This window comes from Juglans microcarpa x Juglans regia, chromosome 6D (assembly GCF_004785595.1).
Source record: "Juglans microcarpa x Juglans regia isolate MS1-56 chromosome 6D, Jm3101_v1.0, whole genome shotgun sequence".
Lineage (NCBI taxonomy): Eukaryota > Viridiplantae > Streptophyta > Magnoliopsida > Fagales > Juglandaceae > Juglans > Juglans microcarpa x Juglans regia.
The window spans coordinates 2,819,955-2,838,274 of NC_054604.1; the positions used below are offsets into that span (position 1 = coordinate 2,819,955).

Genomic DNA, 18,320 nt, shown 5'->3' on the forward strand with positions numbered 1-18,320 from the left:
CAAGTTTCTTTTTTACGATGGTTGTTTGTAACTGTTGGATGATAGATCTGTGGATTTGTTGTTGTTTTTGGTTGATTTTGAATCTCTTTTGTTGTTTTCTCAAGGGGGCGGGGGCGGGTGATGTGGAGGTGAATCTGCCCCTATCAGCCATTAAGGGGGTCCTGCCCACGGGGTGCAGTGCCAGATTTCGGGGGGACAAAACCCCTCGTCCATGTTGGGGGCGGGTTGCGAGAAGGGTGTATTTCTAACCTGCACCCCTAACGAAAGTTTTCTGTATCTTGTGGAGATTAGCACGTTATATACAAGCCCAACATGCTAGATGTTTACCCTAATGTTTATCTCCCAAATTATTTATACAATAGAAATGATTATATTTGTTGATCACACATTAATTTTTTTTTATCGGGCATAAAATGGGTAGGAGATTGCAATTGGAGGTGACCTCCATACTTGTGTGATCACAATGGTATCATATCTGCTAGGAGCTTGACATAAGAGATTATAAAGTTATAGATACTCCTTCAATTTAAATGAGTCAGAGCACTAGTAGTGGAATCAAACTAGCTAAATTTAGCTAGGTTGCATAAAAATTAACTACACTAGACTCAATATATTTACAGTGTTTTTAAACAAATTTATTTTCTCTGGCCAACCCAAATTGCTGGCCATATCTTATTTTGGGCATAAAAAATTACTCTTCCTGCCTGCATTGGGTACAAGGGACTACTCCAGATTTGACAAAAACTTATCAGGTTCACATTGAACCTCATTGTCTACATTTTTTGCATTCACCAGATCATTTTGTCCAACCACCTTCTATTGAGCTAGATCATGTGGATTCACATTGAACCTCATTGTCTACAAAAACTTATCAGCAGTGCTTCTGGAAACAATATTTTTTTACTTTGGTTTATTATGGTTACCTCAGAAGTTCTCGGAATAATATGTTTTTGGTAACTAGATTTTACTTTGTGTTTGTACATTTAATAGTCATATAGTTCTCAGGTTTTCTTTGTGAGTACAATATACATTTGAATCTTATGGGGCTAACGACATTTGGCATGTGGAAAATTGGCATTCGGCTTTACTGTATGTGAATGTTTGCATAGACTAACTTAAATTGTTGAAGCAAATGAAATTGTTGAGGAAATGTTATGTTTTATAGTGGAATAATATAACTGTTGGAGAAATATAACTGTTAAAAAAATATATCAGTTGGAGAAATATAGCTGTTAAAAATATAGCCGTTGAAAAAAATAAGGCTAAAAAAAATATATCTGTTAGAAAGATATGACCGTTGGAAAAATATATTAATTAGAAGAATATGACCGTTGTAAAAAAAGATCATTAGAAAATTATATCTGTAGAAATAATATGAACGTTAGAAAATTAATGTGTACTTTTTAAATAATGAATAAATATTCAAATTTCAATTAGAATTAAAATAAATAAAAATGCCAAAATCAATATTTTAATAAAATAGGGATAGATTTTGAGAGTTTGTTCTATGGTGTTGTTGAAAAGCAGGTAGCTAAATTTATAAAAGTGAATTTCTAGTCAAATTTTGGCTAGACCACTACTAATACTCTCGTAAAATACTCTATTTCCATTAGAAAACTTAGTGAATCTTTAAGCAATTAATATTAATAGTTTAAGGTGAATTTATATTTAGATGTAATATATGTTAAAATAGCTATTAGCATTATGGTGATAGGAAATGGTTATTATCGGTAATATTTCTTAATATCATGTGTTGCTTGGGACAACCAACCAGTATCAGATAGATATGAGTATCATAACCAATGGCTAACAAATTAACTATAAATAATACCATTCCGAATAAATTTAAATTAAATTGAGCGCATTTAGCATGCTGTAGCAATGACTTTCAATTTCACCCTCTTTTGTTTACTTATAGGGAAATGATAATTGGCTCACCAAATGAAAATCTTCTGTTCGGTTTTTTTTTTTTTTTTTTAATTTTAGATTTTCTTAAATAAAATTAATTTCTGTAACTAATTTAAAAAACATTAAAAAAAATTATATCAAAGGGACGAATGGCGCGATCTTTTTCAAAATGACATTCTTTTTAGATTTTTCTCTTTCAATAAAAAAAAGAAAGGAAAATTATTATTATTATTATTCATTTAATTTTCTCCCTTAAATTTACATGCCTTTATTTTTTTTTTACCATTAAATTTAGGGGCAATTCACAAACGCCACCGATTCCTTTTTCACTTGATTTTTATGTATTTAAGTATCTAACTATGCCATTTTAACCTCTTTCCGAACCTTACCTTCTGGTCTGGTGATTTTTTGGTGCTTCATCATCATATCCGCTATAAAAACCCTAAATTCAATCACCCAAAAGCCTATCTTTCTTTCGTCTCTTCTCTTTCTCTTTCTCTTTCTGTTTATTCCATACGTAGAAACTCAATTGTGGATAAAGATAGAAGGGTTTGTTATTCATTCCCATGGTTATACCAAGTGAGGACTCCAAAATGAAGAAGATTTGGGTTTGAGGAGCTAATGAATTCACGTGCTCAGGTTAGTGAAAATTCGTACCTTTTCCGGTCATTATGATGCTCTCTTATGGAATTTAAGCGTATTTTGTTAGAACCTATGGTTTTTGCTTTATCTCAGAGGTTTGCTTCCTTTTTCTTTTTCTTTTTTCTGTATTTTGGCTGGGATTGCATTTTATCTGTTTGGTTGCCAAGAAAATTGAGGAAAAAGGGAAGGAAACAGATGAAGTGTTACGTATTTTGGGGTTTTAAGCCCATATTTCGTTTCTGCTTGTATAATGGACTTGGATAGATATTCGGTATTCCTGATGCCATGTTGCCAACAATCCTCTGTTGGGTCTTCGGGTGTCTTTTTCTTTTTCTTTTTTGCTTCCAAGTCAACGTTGGGCGTTCCATGTATTTTGCTGACTGCAAGTTTGTAATTTTGTTACAGATTTTAGAATATGTTACTTCGAATGATGTTTGCTTTATACTGTCGAGATGGGCTAGTGTTAATTATGCTTTATGTAAAGCCTACTACTAGTATAATGATTTTGAGATGGGTTGTTGTGGTGAACATGGTTAAGTTTTTGTTCTTTTATTATTTTAAAAAAGCTGTTTTATTCTATAAGTTGCTTGTAAACTTCGACCTATTATCTTACCTCTTGGGATTAATCCAATGTTTAGTTTTCTCTTGAACTAGGCCCTGCTGCATAAATGATATGGTGGCTAAGGGTGAGACAATGGCATTGGTAACCTATCAAATGCAGGTAATTGAGGAAAACCTTGACTACTACATTTATGTAATTGTATGAGTTTGAGAAAATTTAAAGTTATGTTAGGTTCGGTGCCACATTATTTCCACTCTTTCACCATGTAACCTTCTTTTAACTAAATGGATTTCATAAACCCGGCATGTGCAGTAGTTTTCTATTATTATATTCGAAATGTCTACTTTCACGAAGAGTGTAAGCAGCCCAAGAATACAATTGTATTGTTTCAAAGAAGGGTGGATTGCAGTGCCAAATGGAGATGGGACAAAGTTTTACGCTGGTTCTAATTTTGAAGTTGAAATCATTTATGTTGGGCATGTAGAAAAATTTGTGTTAGTAGTCAATTAATTTTGGTTTAACACATTTTGAATAAAATTTTACAATAATTAACATTTTCTAAGGCAATAGGTTTATTCACTTGGTAAACATTTCAAGCCATGATTTGTTTTCTTCCTAGTTCATGGTTTGATTAAGCTTCTGAATCCCTAGGCCAGTGGTGATGCTTGTGTTTTTATTGGTTATCAGTTCTACCACTGGTGTCTCCTTAACTTTCTGTCTTTAGCCAGATCCCATTTAAGTATGTGATATTGTTGTCTTGCATTAGTATCGTATGCACTATTGCTCGGGACTTTCGGATTCTTGTTTTGTTCCCACATGCTAGATCCATATTATAAATTTGAGGTATACTTTGTTGATGTTGCTTTTGTTTATACGTCTAAGGTTTCATATTCTACATTCCACTCAAGACCTCTATCATGGGACAAAGGGTTGAAGTTGAAGCAGAGTGTAAAAACATTACACATGGTTGGGAAAACAGATAGGTGTTTCTTATTAAAGCGCAATGCTCGTTTAAGGTGAGAGTTTTCCTTCATAAGTCTGCTGCTGCCAATCCAGAGTATAATTTGATACATCACTGTTCATACATGAGTTGATTTAAGTAGTCTGTCTATTTAAATTGCTAATTTGTCAGGTTTCGCACAATGGTTATGAGATTTAGAGAAACCTGTATATTTCCTGTTATTTTGATATGGGTTCACCCAAGCAACCATATCCTTGCACCGCTTAAGGTTAGAACAAGATATGTGATTCTGTCTCACCTGTTCAAAATTTCAAAGGTTAATAATATATGTTGCCATGGGGAACTTGGTTGAGCTAAGAAAAGCATTGGCGTTTTAAAGGATATAATTTTAGGACATGTATGGAGGGAATGGCACAATCTTGGCAACAACATGATTTTAATTTATTGTAATTTTAAAACATATGCATTTAGTTGAGTTAGAGATTCTCATTAGCAAGCAAATATAATATGTACTTTCAAGGGCTGAAGTTTTTTGGAAGAAGATCAAAACACATTATAGACGCTTGCACGCCAGACATATACTTCTTTAACATTTTGATATATAGTTGAATTTTAGACAAGTACTGTGGTTCATGAAGTGAATGTCATAGGAGATGCTTGAAAACATACTATTTGAAAGACCACGTTTACTAGATGGTGGTGATAAAAACTGCTTTGAAGTACTATCCAAGTACTAGATGGAGGTCTTGTGTGCCTGTTAAAGTAGCTTTCTTCTTATGGACTGCTGCTCTTGGGAAGATTTTGATCACAGACAACTTGAGGAAGAGGGGGCTCATTGTGATGGATTGGTGCTATTTGTGTAAAAAGCATGGAGAATCAGTGGATCACTTATTATTGTATTGTGAGGTGACAAGGGTGCTGTGGGATGAGATCTTTAGAAGAGTTGATGTCACTTGGGTAATGCCATTGAGGGTGGTTGATTTATTGGCTTGTTGGAAGGAGATTCAAGGCTGTCCTCAAGTAGCGGCGGTGTGGAAGATGATTCCGTTGTGCATTATGTTGTGTATTTGGTCGGAAATGAATGAGAGATGCTTTGAAGATAGGGAGCGCACAATGGCGGAGCTTCAGAATATTTTTGTACACACTTTACTGCTTTGGTTTTCAGCCATTGTGTTTGATGGAAACAATGCTCATGACTTCCTGTCCTTAATCTATGGATCCTAGAATGTATTTAGGTGTTCTTTTGTATACTTTCTGTGTACACAGGTTATGCCTATTTCATTTGTATCAATAAAATTTACCTCATACTTATATATATAAAAAAAAAAAAGAATCCTCTCCTTCTTGCATCATGTCTTGGTGCAGATAGTCACAATAGTTTCCTAGAAGGCTGGACCTGATTAAGTGAAACTTGTTTTCCGTAATTAGGAATATGCTTATTTTAGTAGTTCTTGCTGTACACTAGCATGCATGGCATCCGCCTTAATGTCTGTTGTACACAGTGTGCAATACATCAGTTTCACTTGCCATCCATTTTTCCCCTGTTCCATCTTATGTATCTTTGTATCGACAATAGATGTTTTGTATACTCCCACATGGTTGAGTGATACATGTTTGCATAAAAGAGATTTATTTCAAGTATTTTTTACATACGGATGTGTAGTGGGTGGTAGGCTTAACCATTTCTCCTCTCATCATCGCATGCAACTGCTTTTAACCAGTGTTTGGACAGTCTATGGAATTTGACCAATTCCTTTGTGTTTTGCATATTATGAAAATAAGATGCGATGTTCAGCATTATGCACAATCTTATTCCAATATACAACCCATGGTTGTTTTTAGATATCGAGCAATGAATATTTTTGTGTATATATATATATGTATGGCTAGGGAGATATAGATGCTCTTTTGAATTATTTTGGAGGAAGTAGTTTTTACCTTTTAAATTGTGGTTTTCTCGCAGTTAGATTTTGTTACTGCTACAACTTATCAAAAAAAGATTTTGTTACTGCTACTTGTTCGTGTCCTTGAAATTCTCTCACACAAATATAAAGTTGTGATCTCACCCACACATAAATTATTTATTTATCTTGGTCATTTAAATTCTGAAAACTTGTTTCCACAGTGTTGGGGCTCCTTGCAATCCTGGAAAGCTTAAGCCTTTGAGAATTTCTGCTTTCAAAGGCAGTGCCCAAAATGATGAATCGGCATGCAGAGCAAATGGCTCTAAGGTTCCAAAGAATTCTGTTAAACTAAAAGAGAGTGCAGACACAGCGGACTCTCCAAAGGCAAATGACATTCCACTTTCTTATACCTCTGAGACAGAAGAGAGCATTGCTTCTCCTGCAATTCATAATTTATTTATGAAATTTTTGACCATGCTCCGCACACAATCACCACGGCAAGTAGTGAATGGAGTTTTGGGAGAAGAACCACCTCTAAGGGAGATATCAGAAACTCAACATGGTACTGAAAACAAAGAAAGAGGTGAGATTCTAAGGGCAACTTGGTGCTACTTTCTGGGTCTGGATGCAACAGTAAAGATTCCCTTACTGATATTGTAAGTATATTGATTTTGCCTGCCACTCTATATTCAGTCTGCATGAGTTGTGAGATATTCTCACTTGAGTTTTGCTACACAACCTCTATCACACTCCACACTCCACATTTTTTTAAATTTTTAAATTTTTTAATATTTTTTTTAAAGTTTTTTTTTGAGTTTATTCTTTTTAAATTATTTCAAATTTTCTATTCATTATTCATATAATAAATATTTGATAAAAGAAAAAATAATAAAAATTAAAAAAAATGTGGAGTGTGGAGTGTGGAGTGTGGAGTGTGAGGAGGTTGTGAAGATTTATTCTTCTCACTTATCTAGAATATTATTCAGTCTTATATGGATTCACTTGTGTTATAGCAGATGTGTTTACTATCAGACGTGTGTTCTCCAAAGTTTTTCCACCCGTTTTCATTTTTTTCATTAGCCATATAGCACACACGATGTGTTATGATGGCACAGCTTTGCAGGTTGGAGCAAAGTGTTCTGCAAAATCACTCATTTCTATAAGACCATTTTATTATACCAAAGGATGAAAAAAGGGCATGAAACACCATTTGGGTTCTGTTTTCTTCCTACTTAACAATGAATGGACTTGTACAGTTTGATTAAACTTTCTTAAGTCCATCTGCCACTGTTTTCTTCCTACTTAACAATGAATGGATGTGTACGGTTTGATCAAACTTTCTTAAGTCCATCTGAGTTCTCAACTAGTCAAATCTTCAGTCCAAAGAATTTGGTACTCTTTACTCGGTGCTTGTCATTGTCTTGAGTCACCGTTAAGTATTACATGCATGAAGACACAATAAGGCTAATACATCTTTGTTGCTTCTAATTGCTCTATGTAATCTGCAGCGTCCCTTTATACTTGGCAGTTAATGTGATTTATGGGGCTGACGTTTCGAAAGAGTTGACTCCTCTGTGGGTTATTGGGCCCCTTATCATAGCTCTCTACATCAAGATGCTCCGGGGGTTGTGGGCACTCTATGTCTTCAGCTTCAAGATGACTGTTAAAATAATTAAGAATTTACCCACTTACTTTAGGGTGGCCTATAACTATGTTGCATGCGGGAAGCTTAAAGAAGATGTACTCGCTCTTTTCTGGCAACCTGTGGAGAACATAAAGAACCTAGACTACAAAGAGCTAGCAAGAAAAAAGCTGAAAGAATTGCAAGAACGGGTGGTGGAGTGGTACCTCGATTACGTGGAATCAATATGGCCATATTACTGTCGGACAATCAGGTTTCTAAAGAGGGCTAATCTCATTTAAATATTAGGATGTTACTTGCTTCTGATTATGTTTCAAAAGGCTGAGATTTTTTAGGAAGATCTGGTCGACCCCCATTTTACTCTGGGGGTGTACTGTGCAAGTGGAGGATCAGAACAGGTTGACCGATATCTGTCACTTGTATTAGGCTGTGCGCTTATTCTTGGATGTAATACGTCAAATTTGCTGTTTTTTGCACTAATTCGCTGCTGCTGATGTTTCTGAGGTAGATGAAAGCGATTTCAAACTCTGGTAATGATTCATTAAAGAGTTTTGGGTGTTTTCATTTGTTATTCTTTTTTCCTTCTGCTGTTTTAGTGTTTTGGGAATCATTCGTCACTTGCATAGGGTTGATCAAAATCTCCATAAATCCCATTTCTCTCAAGCTCTGTGAAAAATTAAGGGTGGTGACTCAATTATCCTTGAGTTATTCTCAACTGGTTTGGCATTCTATAATATATATATATATATATATATATATATATATATAATTCATGTAGAACTTATTCTATAACATTTCAAGAATGCTAACTTAGTTATAAAGAATATTCTTTTCATTTAATAAATTTAATATTATTCTCGAATATTGCCCGAATGTTTATGATTATTAAAATGGTAACAACATACGCCAGAAGAAAGCACAGGAGACCGAGACCCCCATCTTTCAGTAGAGATTAATGACTCGAGACTCTTTTTTTTTATGAAAAAGCTCATTCCATTAATCAATCCAACTGAATACAGGGAGGAAGATCCCCCAATATTACAATATGATCATAATTGGATAGAGCATCTTTTGCTAACAAGTGAGCTAAAGAGTTGCCATTTCTCCTAACATGAGAAACCTCCCACTTTGCAAAATTTCCTAAGATCTGTTTTGCTTCATGAACATACATACTAGAGCTGTTGTAGCCTTCTTTGTCCCTTTTAAGGTTGTTGATGACTTGAAGGGAATCTCCTTCAATAATAATCTGTGTAAACCCAAGCTCCAGACCAAATTGCACCGTTTTAAGAGCATCGAATGCCTCAGCTAGTAATGGATCAGGATAGAGGTGTTTCTTGGTTCTCAAGGTTGCTATGATTCTTCCTGAACTGTTCCTCACTACCACTCCCACACCAACTAAACCTCTAGCTTTGTCAATAGCACTATCCCAATTCAACTTAATCCAGTCTAATGGGGGAGCCTACCAAGTCTCTGCTGAAGTGCAGATCATGTTGGCTCGAGCACCATGGTTTGAATTTTCCTCATCCAGCACGTCCAAGGTGGTTCTTGCCTCATGCATAATTACTTTCGGGTGAGCAAAAATACCTTTAAAGACTAAAGTGTTCCTTCTCCACCAGATCTTGCTGGCCACCACAGCAAATTCTTGAATAGTCTTGCTTTCCATGATTTGAAATAAAGCTTCGATGAGTTGAATCATAGACATATGTGGGAAATGACATTTCTGTAGGCTCTTTGAACATAAACTCCACACATCCTTGGCTGACTCACATCCCCATGTAGCATGATAAACATCTTCCTTCTCCAAGTTGCAAATGGGACAAAGAGGGTGACTGACCACTTTCTTCTTGAAAAGGCTAGATTGGGTTGGAAGAGCCTCTTGACATGCCCTCCAAAGGAACATTTTTACCCTAGGCTGCACTTTAATCTACCAAAGTTGCTGCCAAAGGCCTTTGAGGGAGGAACTGCTAGATGCTTGATTAGAGGCTGGAAAACTTCTCTCTAATTCCCTATGGTATGCACTTCTAACTGTGAACTCGCCATCTTTTGTACCTTGCCAAACCAGTCTATCTCTGCTGTTGAGGAAGCTTATAGGGGTTTTGATAATGAGCTCTGCCTCTTTATGACTGAAAATCTGCTGCACCAGTGCATAATTCCACTGCTTAGTGGTAGTGTCGATGAGAGATGAGACTGTTGCATTATTGGTCAGAACATTCACAGAGCTTTGGGCCTTACTAGGATTAGAAGAGAGTATCCATTTGTCCTTCCATACCTGAGCTTGATGACCATTACCTATCCTCCAATAGGATCCTGCCTCTACTAGTGGTCTTGCAGCTAAGAAACTTCTCCAAACATAGGAGGGCTTGGAGCCTATTTTTGCCTCTTGAAAGTTGGTACTAGGAAAATACTTGGCTTTAAGCACCTGTGCAGCAAGGGAATCAGGGTGTTGTATCAACCTCCAGCATTGTTTGGCCAGCAAAGCCTTGTTAAACGCTTCAAAATCCCTGAAACCCATTCCCCCTTCAGTTTTTGCCTTACCCAACCTTTTCCATGAAATCCAATGAATTCTGTTTTCACTACTCTGCTGCCCCCACCAGAAGTTGTTAATGACCCTATTGATGTCATGAAGCAATGAATTAGGAAGTTTAAACACAGACATTGTGTAGGTTGGCAAAGCTTGGATGACAGCTTTGATATAGATCTCCTTTCCTGCTTGTGACAGCATTTTAACTTTGTGATTGCTGATTTTAGCTCTAATGTTATCCAAAATTCCTTTAAATGTCTTGGCCTTATTCTTTCCAACCACTGATGGCAGTCCCAAGTATTTCTCATAAGACAATCCACTCCTTACCCCAGCAATAGAGAGAATGTGTTGCTGTGTGGCCCTTGCAGTGTTCTTACTGAAAATAATAGAGGTTTTCTCCAAGTTAAGCCTTTGACCCGATGCTGATTCATAAACTCTTAACAATCCAAACAGTCTACTCCATTCAATGGCATTGGCTTTGCAAAAAAGGAGGCAATCATCAACAAAGAATAAGTGTGAAATTTTGAGTGCACTTCCACCCCATCTTCATTCACCAGCTTCTTTATCGAGTTATTTTTCCTTCTAAGAGAGGCACATTGGTGGAAAAACTTGGTGTTCCTATCACCCTCTCTCAACCATCTTTGCTTTGCTCTCTGCTGCCATCTGAGGTTGTCTTCTTTTAATAGTCTGCTAATTTTCTTTTGAATATGCTTAACATGATCAGAAAGGTGGCCTTTGTTGTCTTTTTGTAGTTCCTTTAATAGGGCCAGTAGCTCAGCCATTTGTTGTTTGGAATTACCTCCTACTCTTCCATTCCATTGCATGAGTTTCTGTTTACACAGGTTAAGGCCCATATTAATATTCTGCAGGTTGTTCTCATCTTCCTTGGTACCAGACCATGTTTCCTCCACCAGCTTCTGATAATCCTCCCTTTGAAACCAGCTTGCTTCCAGTCTAAAAGGTCTTTTCTTGCTGGTTCCATCAACCTGGCTCTCCTCCCAAGTGACAAATAAGGGGCAATGATCTGAGCTTAATGCAGGAAGGGTATAAACCTTTGAAATTGGAAAAGAGTCAGCCCATTTAGAGTTACAAAGGGCTCTGTCGAGTCTTTCTTTTGTAAAAACTCCTCCTTTTCTCCCATTAGTCCAGGTAAATTTATTGCCTATAGAACCCATATCACAAAGCTCACAATCTTCCAAAGCTGTTCTGAAGGCCTCAATCTGGGTGCTTGATCTCAAGGCCCCTCCCCATTTCTCTCTAAAATTAAGTACCTCATTAAAGTCCCCAACACACATCCATCCTTTTGACCTTTCTGGTTTAATAGCTTGTAGTAGTAACCAACTGTCCTTCCTCTTATTGGTGATGGGGTGTCCATAGAACTAGGGGTGGGCTCCGACTCCGACGGAGTCGGAGTTGGCATTTCCGACCTCCGACTCCGACAAAAGTCGGAGTCGAATTTTCCCTCCGACTCCGACTCCGAACGTAGTCGGAGTCCGATTCCGATCGGAGGTAGGAGCTCCGAACTCCGATCGGAACTCCGATCGGAGGTCGGAGCCCCGAACTCCGATCGGAACTCCGAACGGAGGTCGGAGCCCCGAACTTCGATCGGAACTCCGAACGGAGGTCGGAGCCCCGAACTCCGATCGGAGTTCGGAGCTCTGACTCCGAATAAAATTTCCGAACTCCGAACAAAATTTTGTTCTTTTTTTATTATTATTTAAATTTTATTGTTCAATTTCGTTTCAGATAGTGAGCAACATATATATTTTTTTTAAAAGTAAAACGATCTACAAATATTTGGTTTATTCAAGAGTTCTCAATAATTTAAATATTCGTTCTGATTTTGTTACTGAATTTTGATTATATCTTTAATTTGTTTTATGTCCGCCTGAAATTTAGCATTAAAAGTGCTCATGACTCATGAGTTGAAAATTACATAAATTTAAAATTTTATAAAAAAGAATGATGGTACGAATTTCTATAATTCGATTAATTTCAGTTGGATAATAAATTCTAAACGTTTGAGAGAGGATGAATAAGTACTAATAGAAATTATAGAATAAAGAGTACTTATCTCACGTCTTTGCTCGGGATATAACTACATAAATATAACTATATAAATAGTTTAAAAAGTAAATAACATGTATGATGTAGCCATAAGTTATAACAGTCTCATTTATAACGTAATAACAATATGAGAGAGAATTTGAAATATAACTACAATTCGATTAAACACGGATTTCAGTCAAATACTTTTTGTTCCATTGGTCATGCCTGAAATGAAGATAGAAAGTAGCAATCAATAGATGAAAAAAAATTGATAATAAAAAATTGAATACGGTAAAAGAATAATTTTATTCTTACCAAGAAAGGAGGTTCTCCCAACTCCATCCCAACTCTCAAGTAGCGTCCGTTCCAGACTCTCAATCATCGGTAATTATGTTAGGGTTCACATTTAGATCTATAAAATCATAAAAAATTAGAAGTTAGAAACATTAAAAATAATTAAATCATCATTTAAAAGCATATAAACTTACCCGATTCAAGCCTATAGCTCTCGGCATCAACGCCAACGGTATCTAGTCCAATAGGCGTTTCACTTATCCAATTCTGTGTGCAAACGAGGGTCTCCACGGTTGACGGTGACAATGAACTCCGATAAGCATCCAACACGCGACCTCCAGTGCTAAATGCCGACTCTGAGGCAACTGTAGTGACAGGAATGGCTAGCACATCTCGGGCCACACGGGAAAGGACTGGATACTTGGTGGAATTAACTTTCCACCAAGTTAATAACTGAAATACATCACTAGGTGTCTCGATAGCTTCCATAAAATATCGTTCAACCTCAGATATATAATGCATAATATTCCTTGTTGACATGAGTTGATGATACTGCTGTATAATACGATTGCCTCTAACCCCTACAGATGGGTCAGTATCACCTGAGGAAACTGTCAATCCTGTCGGCCTCGAATGTGAGGAGCTACCAACTGCGGATGAAGGCTGAGCACTAGTACTGCAGTGATGATATAAGTCATCAACATCACTTTTTAGCAATTTAATAAACTCTGCAGCCTTCACTGCCCCGAGGACGGAATTTACCCAAAATTCTAGAACGGCCAACTTAACTCGGGGGTCAAGGATCACAGCCACAAATAGCAATCTATTTATCTTCTCAATATTCTCCCAATATTTATCATATTTGATCTTCATCCTCGTAGCCATAGCAGATAACAATCCAGCAGAGTCAGTACAACTATTTTCCAACTGGAAGTGAAGCTCCGAGAGCTCGTTGAAAAATGAGTTCGCAGTCGTATATTTGGATCCAGATAGCCGCATGGTTATCTCATAAAAAGTTCTTAAAAATTCAACAAAATAACTCACACTGGTCCAATCATGTGCGTCCGGCGCACCGAGCCCCTGTCCTGCTGGCTCCAACAAAGCATACCTCAGACCCCCATCCTCGACCTCCATCCGCTCGAATGCTTTTTGGTACTTCTGTGCCACATCCAACATCATGTATGTAGAATTCCATCGAGTCGGAACGTCCAAGCACAACATACTAGAACATTCAATCTTCAGATCTTCTGCTATTGCCTTAAACTTGGCAAGCCTTTGAGGGGAACCCCTCACATATCGTATAATGTTGCGGACTCGGGTTATGGAATCATGAACCTCTTTTAATCCCTCAACAACTATGAGGTTAATGATATGAGCACAACATCGAACGTGAATAAACTCGTGGGCCCGAATGACATCATCTATCACCGTCGTGTTCCGCTTAAACCAATCAATTGTTGTTTCATTCGCACTGGCATTGTCAACTGTAATACACATCACTTTTCGAATTCCCCAGTCCTTTAAACAATCATCCATCTTCGCCCCAATGGATGCACCTTTATGATCCACAATTTCTTTAAAACCAATAATTTTTTTATGCAAAATCCACTCACTGTCAATGTAGTGTGCTGTGATACACATGTAGCAGACGTTCTGTGGAAGTCCATGTGTCAGTCGTAAAAGACACTCTCTGGCCAGTGGTAATAAACATCTTCCTCATCTCCTCCTTGTCCTTCGCATGCCTCTTCATACAATCTCGCATCACTGTATACCGTGATGGAATGGGAAATCGTGGCTCAACAAAATTTAGAAACTTTCGAAAGCCTCTTTTCTCGACTGTGGTAAATGGCATCTCATCAGTAATTATCATCTCTGCAAGCATGTCCCTCAACATCTTCTCACTGTATTGAGGGATGACCAATTTCTTAGTCTGTGTACCATCAGTGGCTGTAGAAGTTTGGTAACTGAGGTTGGTCTGATCAGTGGCTTGCAATCCCTTCGCTATCTTATATCGTTGACAACCATTTAGATGTGCTATTAACACACTGGTACCTTGCTTCTTCGAATGGCATCCACAAAGTGATCCACAGTAATGGCATCTTGCTACTGGGTTCGCAATTTCACCAGGAATTTTGGTGAAATGCTCCCATGTCCACGACCTCTTTTTAGAAGGTCGTGGTGGTTGATCTTGCTCAATGGGCATCTCCTCCTCTTCGTTGAACATATCCTCATCCTCTATATCAACTGGGAGTGGGAGTCGACTACTCGCACAAGATGTAGCTGCTCTAGATGTAGCTGCTCTAGATGTAGCTGCCCTAGATGTAGTTGCCCTAGATGTGGCTCTAGGGGTGGAAGTACCCACCGGTGTAGGAGTTGAAGCATTGGCATCCGCCACATTCCTTTGTGGACGATCATCTCCACTATGTCTAGGATCCATATCACAATCAATGAAGCTGAAAAAATTAAATTAGAAGCAAAAAATTAGTTTAAAAATAAACTAGGCTATTGTATTATACAATAGGACATGTATTATTGTATCATAATATATTATTGTATCGATGTATTATTACATCGAGGTTCGGTTGACTTGCGCTCGACTCAGCGGAACCCATCCAGAGATATTCGCTCGACGTGCGCTCGACGTGCGCTCGAGCGGAAACCATCCAGAGAGGTTCGCTCGACGTGCGCTCGACGTGCGCTCGAGCAGAACCCATCCAGAGAGGTTCGCTCGAAATGCGCTCGACATGGCGCTCGAGCAGAATCCATCCAGAGAGGTTCGCTCGACGTGCGCTCGACGTGACACTCGAGCAAAACCCATCCAGAGAGGTTCGCTCGACGTGCGCTCGACATGGCGCTCGAGCAGAATCCATCCAGAGAGGTTCGATCGACGTGCGCTCGATATGGCGCTCGAGCAGAATCCATCCAGAGTCTGGATTCCAGACTCCAGAGAGGTTCGCTCGACGTGCGCTCGACATGGCGCTCGAGCAGAATCCATCCAGAGAGGTTCGCTCGACGTGCGCTCGACGTAACGCTCGAGCAAAACCCATCCAGAGAGGTTCGCTCGACGAGCGCTCGACATGGCGCTCGAGCCAATGTTCAATACAACGTGCGCTCGACTTGCGCTCGACACCTCGCTCGAGCGCAAGTCTGCAATACAATGTAAAATTCAGGGTTTTGAGCGCCGTGTTGGGACTATATTGAATATTCAATACAACCAATTCACAAGAATCACAACTGCAGGCTCCAATTCATAAGAGACGTGCTTGAATTAAATTTAGGGCTCACCGTAGGTGGAACTTGGAAGCTGAGTAGAGGAGCAACGAGAAACGGCGGCACGGAGGAGCAACGACGAACGGCGGCACGCTGGCACTAGGACGGAAGACGCGAGAGAGAATGGATGGTTCAGTCACTGGGAGTTTGGGACGGGAGACGCGAGAGAGAAGGGAGAAGGAAGAAGAAGAAGAACTGGAGAAGGAAGAAGAAGGGGAGAAGGCTTCCTTAGGAAGCCATATGAAACGACGCCGTTCCATATTAAGTGGAACGGTGTCGTTCAAAATTTTTTTTTTAAACCCAGCTGTAAAACGACGTCGTTTTACAGCTGGGTTTAAAAAAAAAATTTCGGAGTCGGAGTCGGAGTCGGAGCGGAGGTCGGACGGAGTCGGAATTCTCGGAATTTTGCACACCCCTACATAGAACCCAGTCAACAACCATTCCTTCCCATCCTCCACCCCTTTCACCAAAAGAGAAATATGATGTTTGGTGAAGGTGTGCACCACTGCTTCAATCTCCTCTTTCCACAGAAAAACAAGTCCACCACTCATACCTATACAGTCAATGACAAAACTCTTTCAAATCCCAAACGTTTTTTTATGGCTTCAATCCTTTCTCTTCTACTCTTTGTTTCCATCAAGAAAACAAAATATGGGAGCTTTTTAGTCACCATTTGGTGCAGATCATGAACTGTCTGGGGGTTCCCAAGCTCCCGACAGTTCCAACTTAGACAACTCATTTGGTTTGGTGGGGCTGTTCAACAGCCTCCACCATGACAACTTGAGATGATTCATTGGTGCCATCCTCCTCAATTTTAATTTTCTTGCTAGGGATCAATCTCTCAATGGCCAAGTTATGGGATCTTTCTCTTTTGTTACTAGTAGGTCTGCTTGAATTTCCTCCCAGCCCCAAAGAGAAATTCTTAAAGCATATGTCTCGGGCCCTCCTCTTCCAACTTGCAGTTCTCTTGGCTTGTTCAAGGAAATTAACTTGGTTTGAAATGAACTGGTCAAGAGAGTGGATCTGGTTGACCAGATCAGTCGAGTTCTCATTTCCTTTTGGGATCTTGTTGTTTGGTCCAGGGTCAAGTCTGTTCTCTGTATCATTTGTATTCCCAACACTAAAGACTGTGCCCAGAACTCCAGCCATGTCACTTGCCTCCTCAACAGGAAACAAAGGTACATTTGCTGTCTCATTCAGACTACCCTTGCCTACCCCTTCTAACTTTGGTTTTGACTCTGACCTCTCCCCTTGCTCAGACCCCTTCCCAATGCCATCTACTTTTGTCTTGGGAAAGTCAGTGTCCTTTTTTGTCTTCTGATCCTTCTTCCTGTCATCTTCTTTGTCAGCAACAGTATCCTCCCTGTCTTCACCTTTCTTCCTCCATAGACGAGAATCAGACTGGTCTTCCTGAGCAATGCCTTCCCCATACCTTTTCTGCTGCAACTCACTCTCCCTAACATTGGGAGCTCTTAGCCAGGAACCATATTGGTCCTGCCCCTCCCCATTCCTTCCATTAGTACACAAGGAGAAAGAGTGTTTGATGATCCCACACTTGAAGCAAAGGGAGGGCAGCCTCTCATACTTAAAATACACCCATGATTTCTTCCCCTCCACCGTGATGAACATGCCTCTCAGCAGTGCTTTAGAGATATCAATCTCAACTCTTATTCTCAGAAACTTTCCCCATCCAATGCCTCTTTCATCTACATGTACTTTAATGAATTTTCCAAGGCTGCTTCCAATCTGATAACCCTATTCTTGATTCATACAATTAAAAGGCAAATTATAGACTTGTATCTAGAAGTCCTCTTTCGTGAACTGCACTTCATTTATGGACATAGTGCCACTAAAAGTTTGGAAACAAAGTAGCCATCTGTCAAAGGACCATGGCCTACCTAAGATCACCCTCTCCATATCCTTCTTGCTATGGAACTCAATGAGGAACTTATTAGCTCCAACTTCTGTGAATTGTAACCAACTCTCACATTTCCAGATTTTTGACATGGTGCTCTTAAATGCTTCCCTGTTGACTGTTTTTTCCGCCACAATCATAACCAATAAGCAAAGGTGTTTTGATTCCACTGGTGTTCCTATTGTTTTTTGTTGAAGGTCCACACCCTCCTTCTCCCTTTCTGTAAGACTTAGTCTTTTCCATTGCTTAGACAGTTCTTCTTCCATGATCACTTTTCTCTTAGACCAGAACAAGCTAACCCAAGAGACTCGCTCTTCTTACGAGAGAAAAACTCACTTGCTAGCAAGCGAGACTCCAACGAGTGCTCTCTAGATAGAGAGAGATTCTTTCCAATGACTCGAGACTCAAAATAATTAAAAAGGCATACAGACTTTAATTAGGCCTATGATTTGAAGCAATCAGAAGTCCATGACTTGACTTTATTTTTCTTGCATTAGAATTCTAGATTCTAAACCAGTATCAGATTTGGGGAGAGATCAGATTGAAAAATGCTAATTATATTTAAAAAAAAACTATAAAAAAAAAAATTACTTCTGCATGTGTCAGTTATTGATAGGTTGAAAATTATAACATCTGAAAGTCAAAGTTTAAT

The 18,320-nt window shown here is 38.8% G+C and overlaps 2 protein-coding genes across 3 annotated transcripts; one reads left to right on the forward strand and one right to left on the reverse strand.

Moving 5' to 3' along the window:
* Positions 1-2,268: 2,268 nt before the first annotated feature.
* LOC121235215 lies at positions 2,269-8,190 on the forward strand. 2 transcript variants are annotated; one of them, XM_041131513.1, is made up of 5 exons: positions 2,269-2,547; positions 3,205-3,271; positions 3,995-4,128; positions 6,199-6,633; positions 7,486-8,190. In XM_041131513.1, exons 2-5 carry the CDS (start codon positions 3,224-3,226, stop codon positions 7,898-7,900), a joined length of 1,032 nt encoding a protein of 343 aa, XP_040987447.1. In that variant the 5' UTR covers positions 2,269-2,547; positions 3,205-3,223; the 3' UTR covers positions 7,901-8,190. The 2 variants fall into 2 exon arrangements, with proteins under 2 accessions (XP_040987447.1, XP_040987448.1); XM_041131514.1 differs by having other exon boundaries at positions 2,279-2,547; positions 6,199-6,560.
* Positions 8,191-8,619: 429 nt separating this feature from the next.
* Positions 8,620-9,282, reverse strand: LOC121234574. The gene is made up of 2 exons (XM_041130542.1): positions 9,083-9,282; positions 8,620-9,040 (listed from the first exon to the last, which is right to left on the reverse strand). Exons 1-2 carry the CDS (start codon positions 9,280-9,282, stop codon positions 8,620-8,622), a joined length of 621 nt encoding a protein of 206 aa, XP_040986476.1.
* Between the last annotated feature and the right edge of the window lie 9,038 nt (positions 9,283-18,320).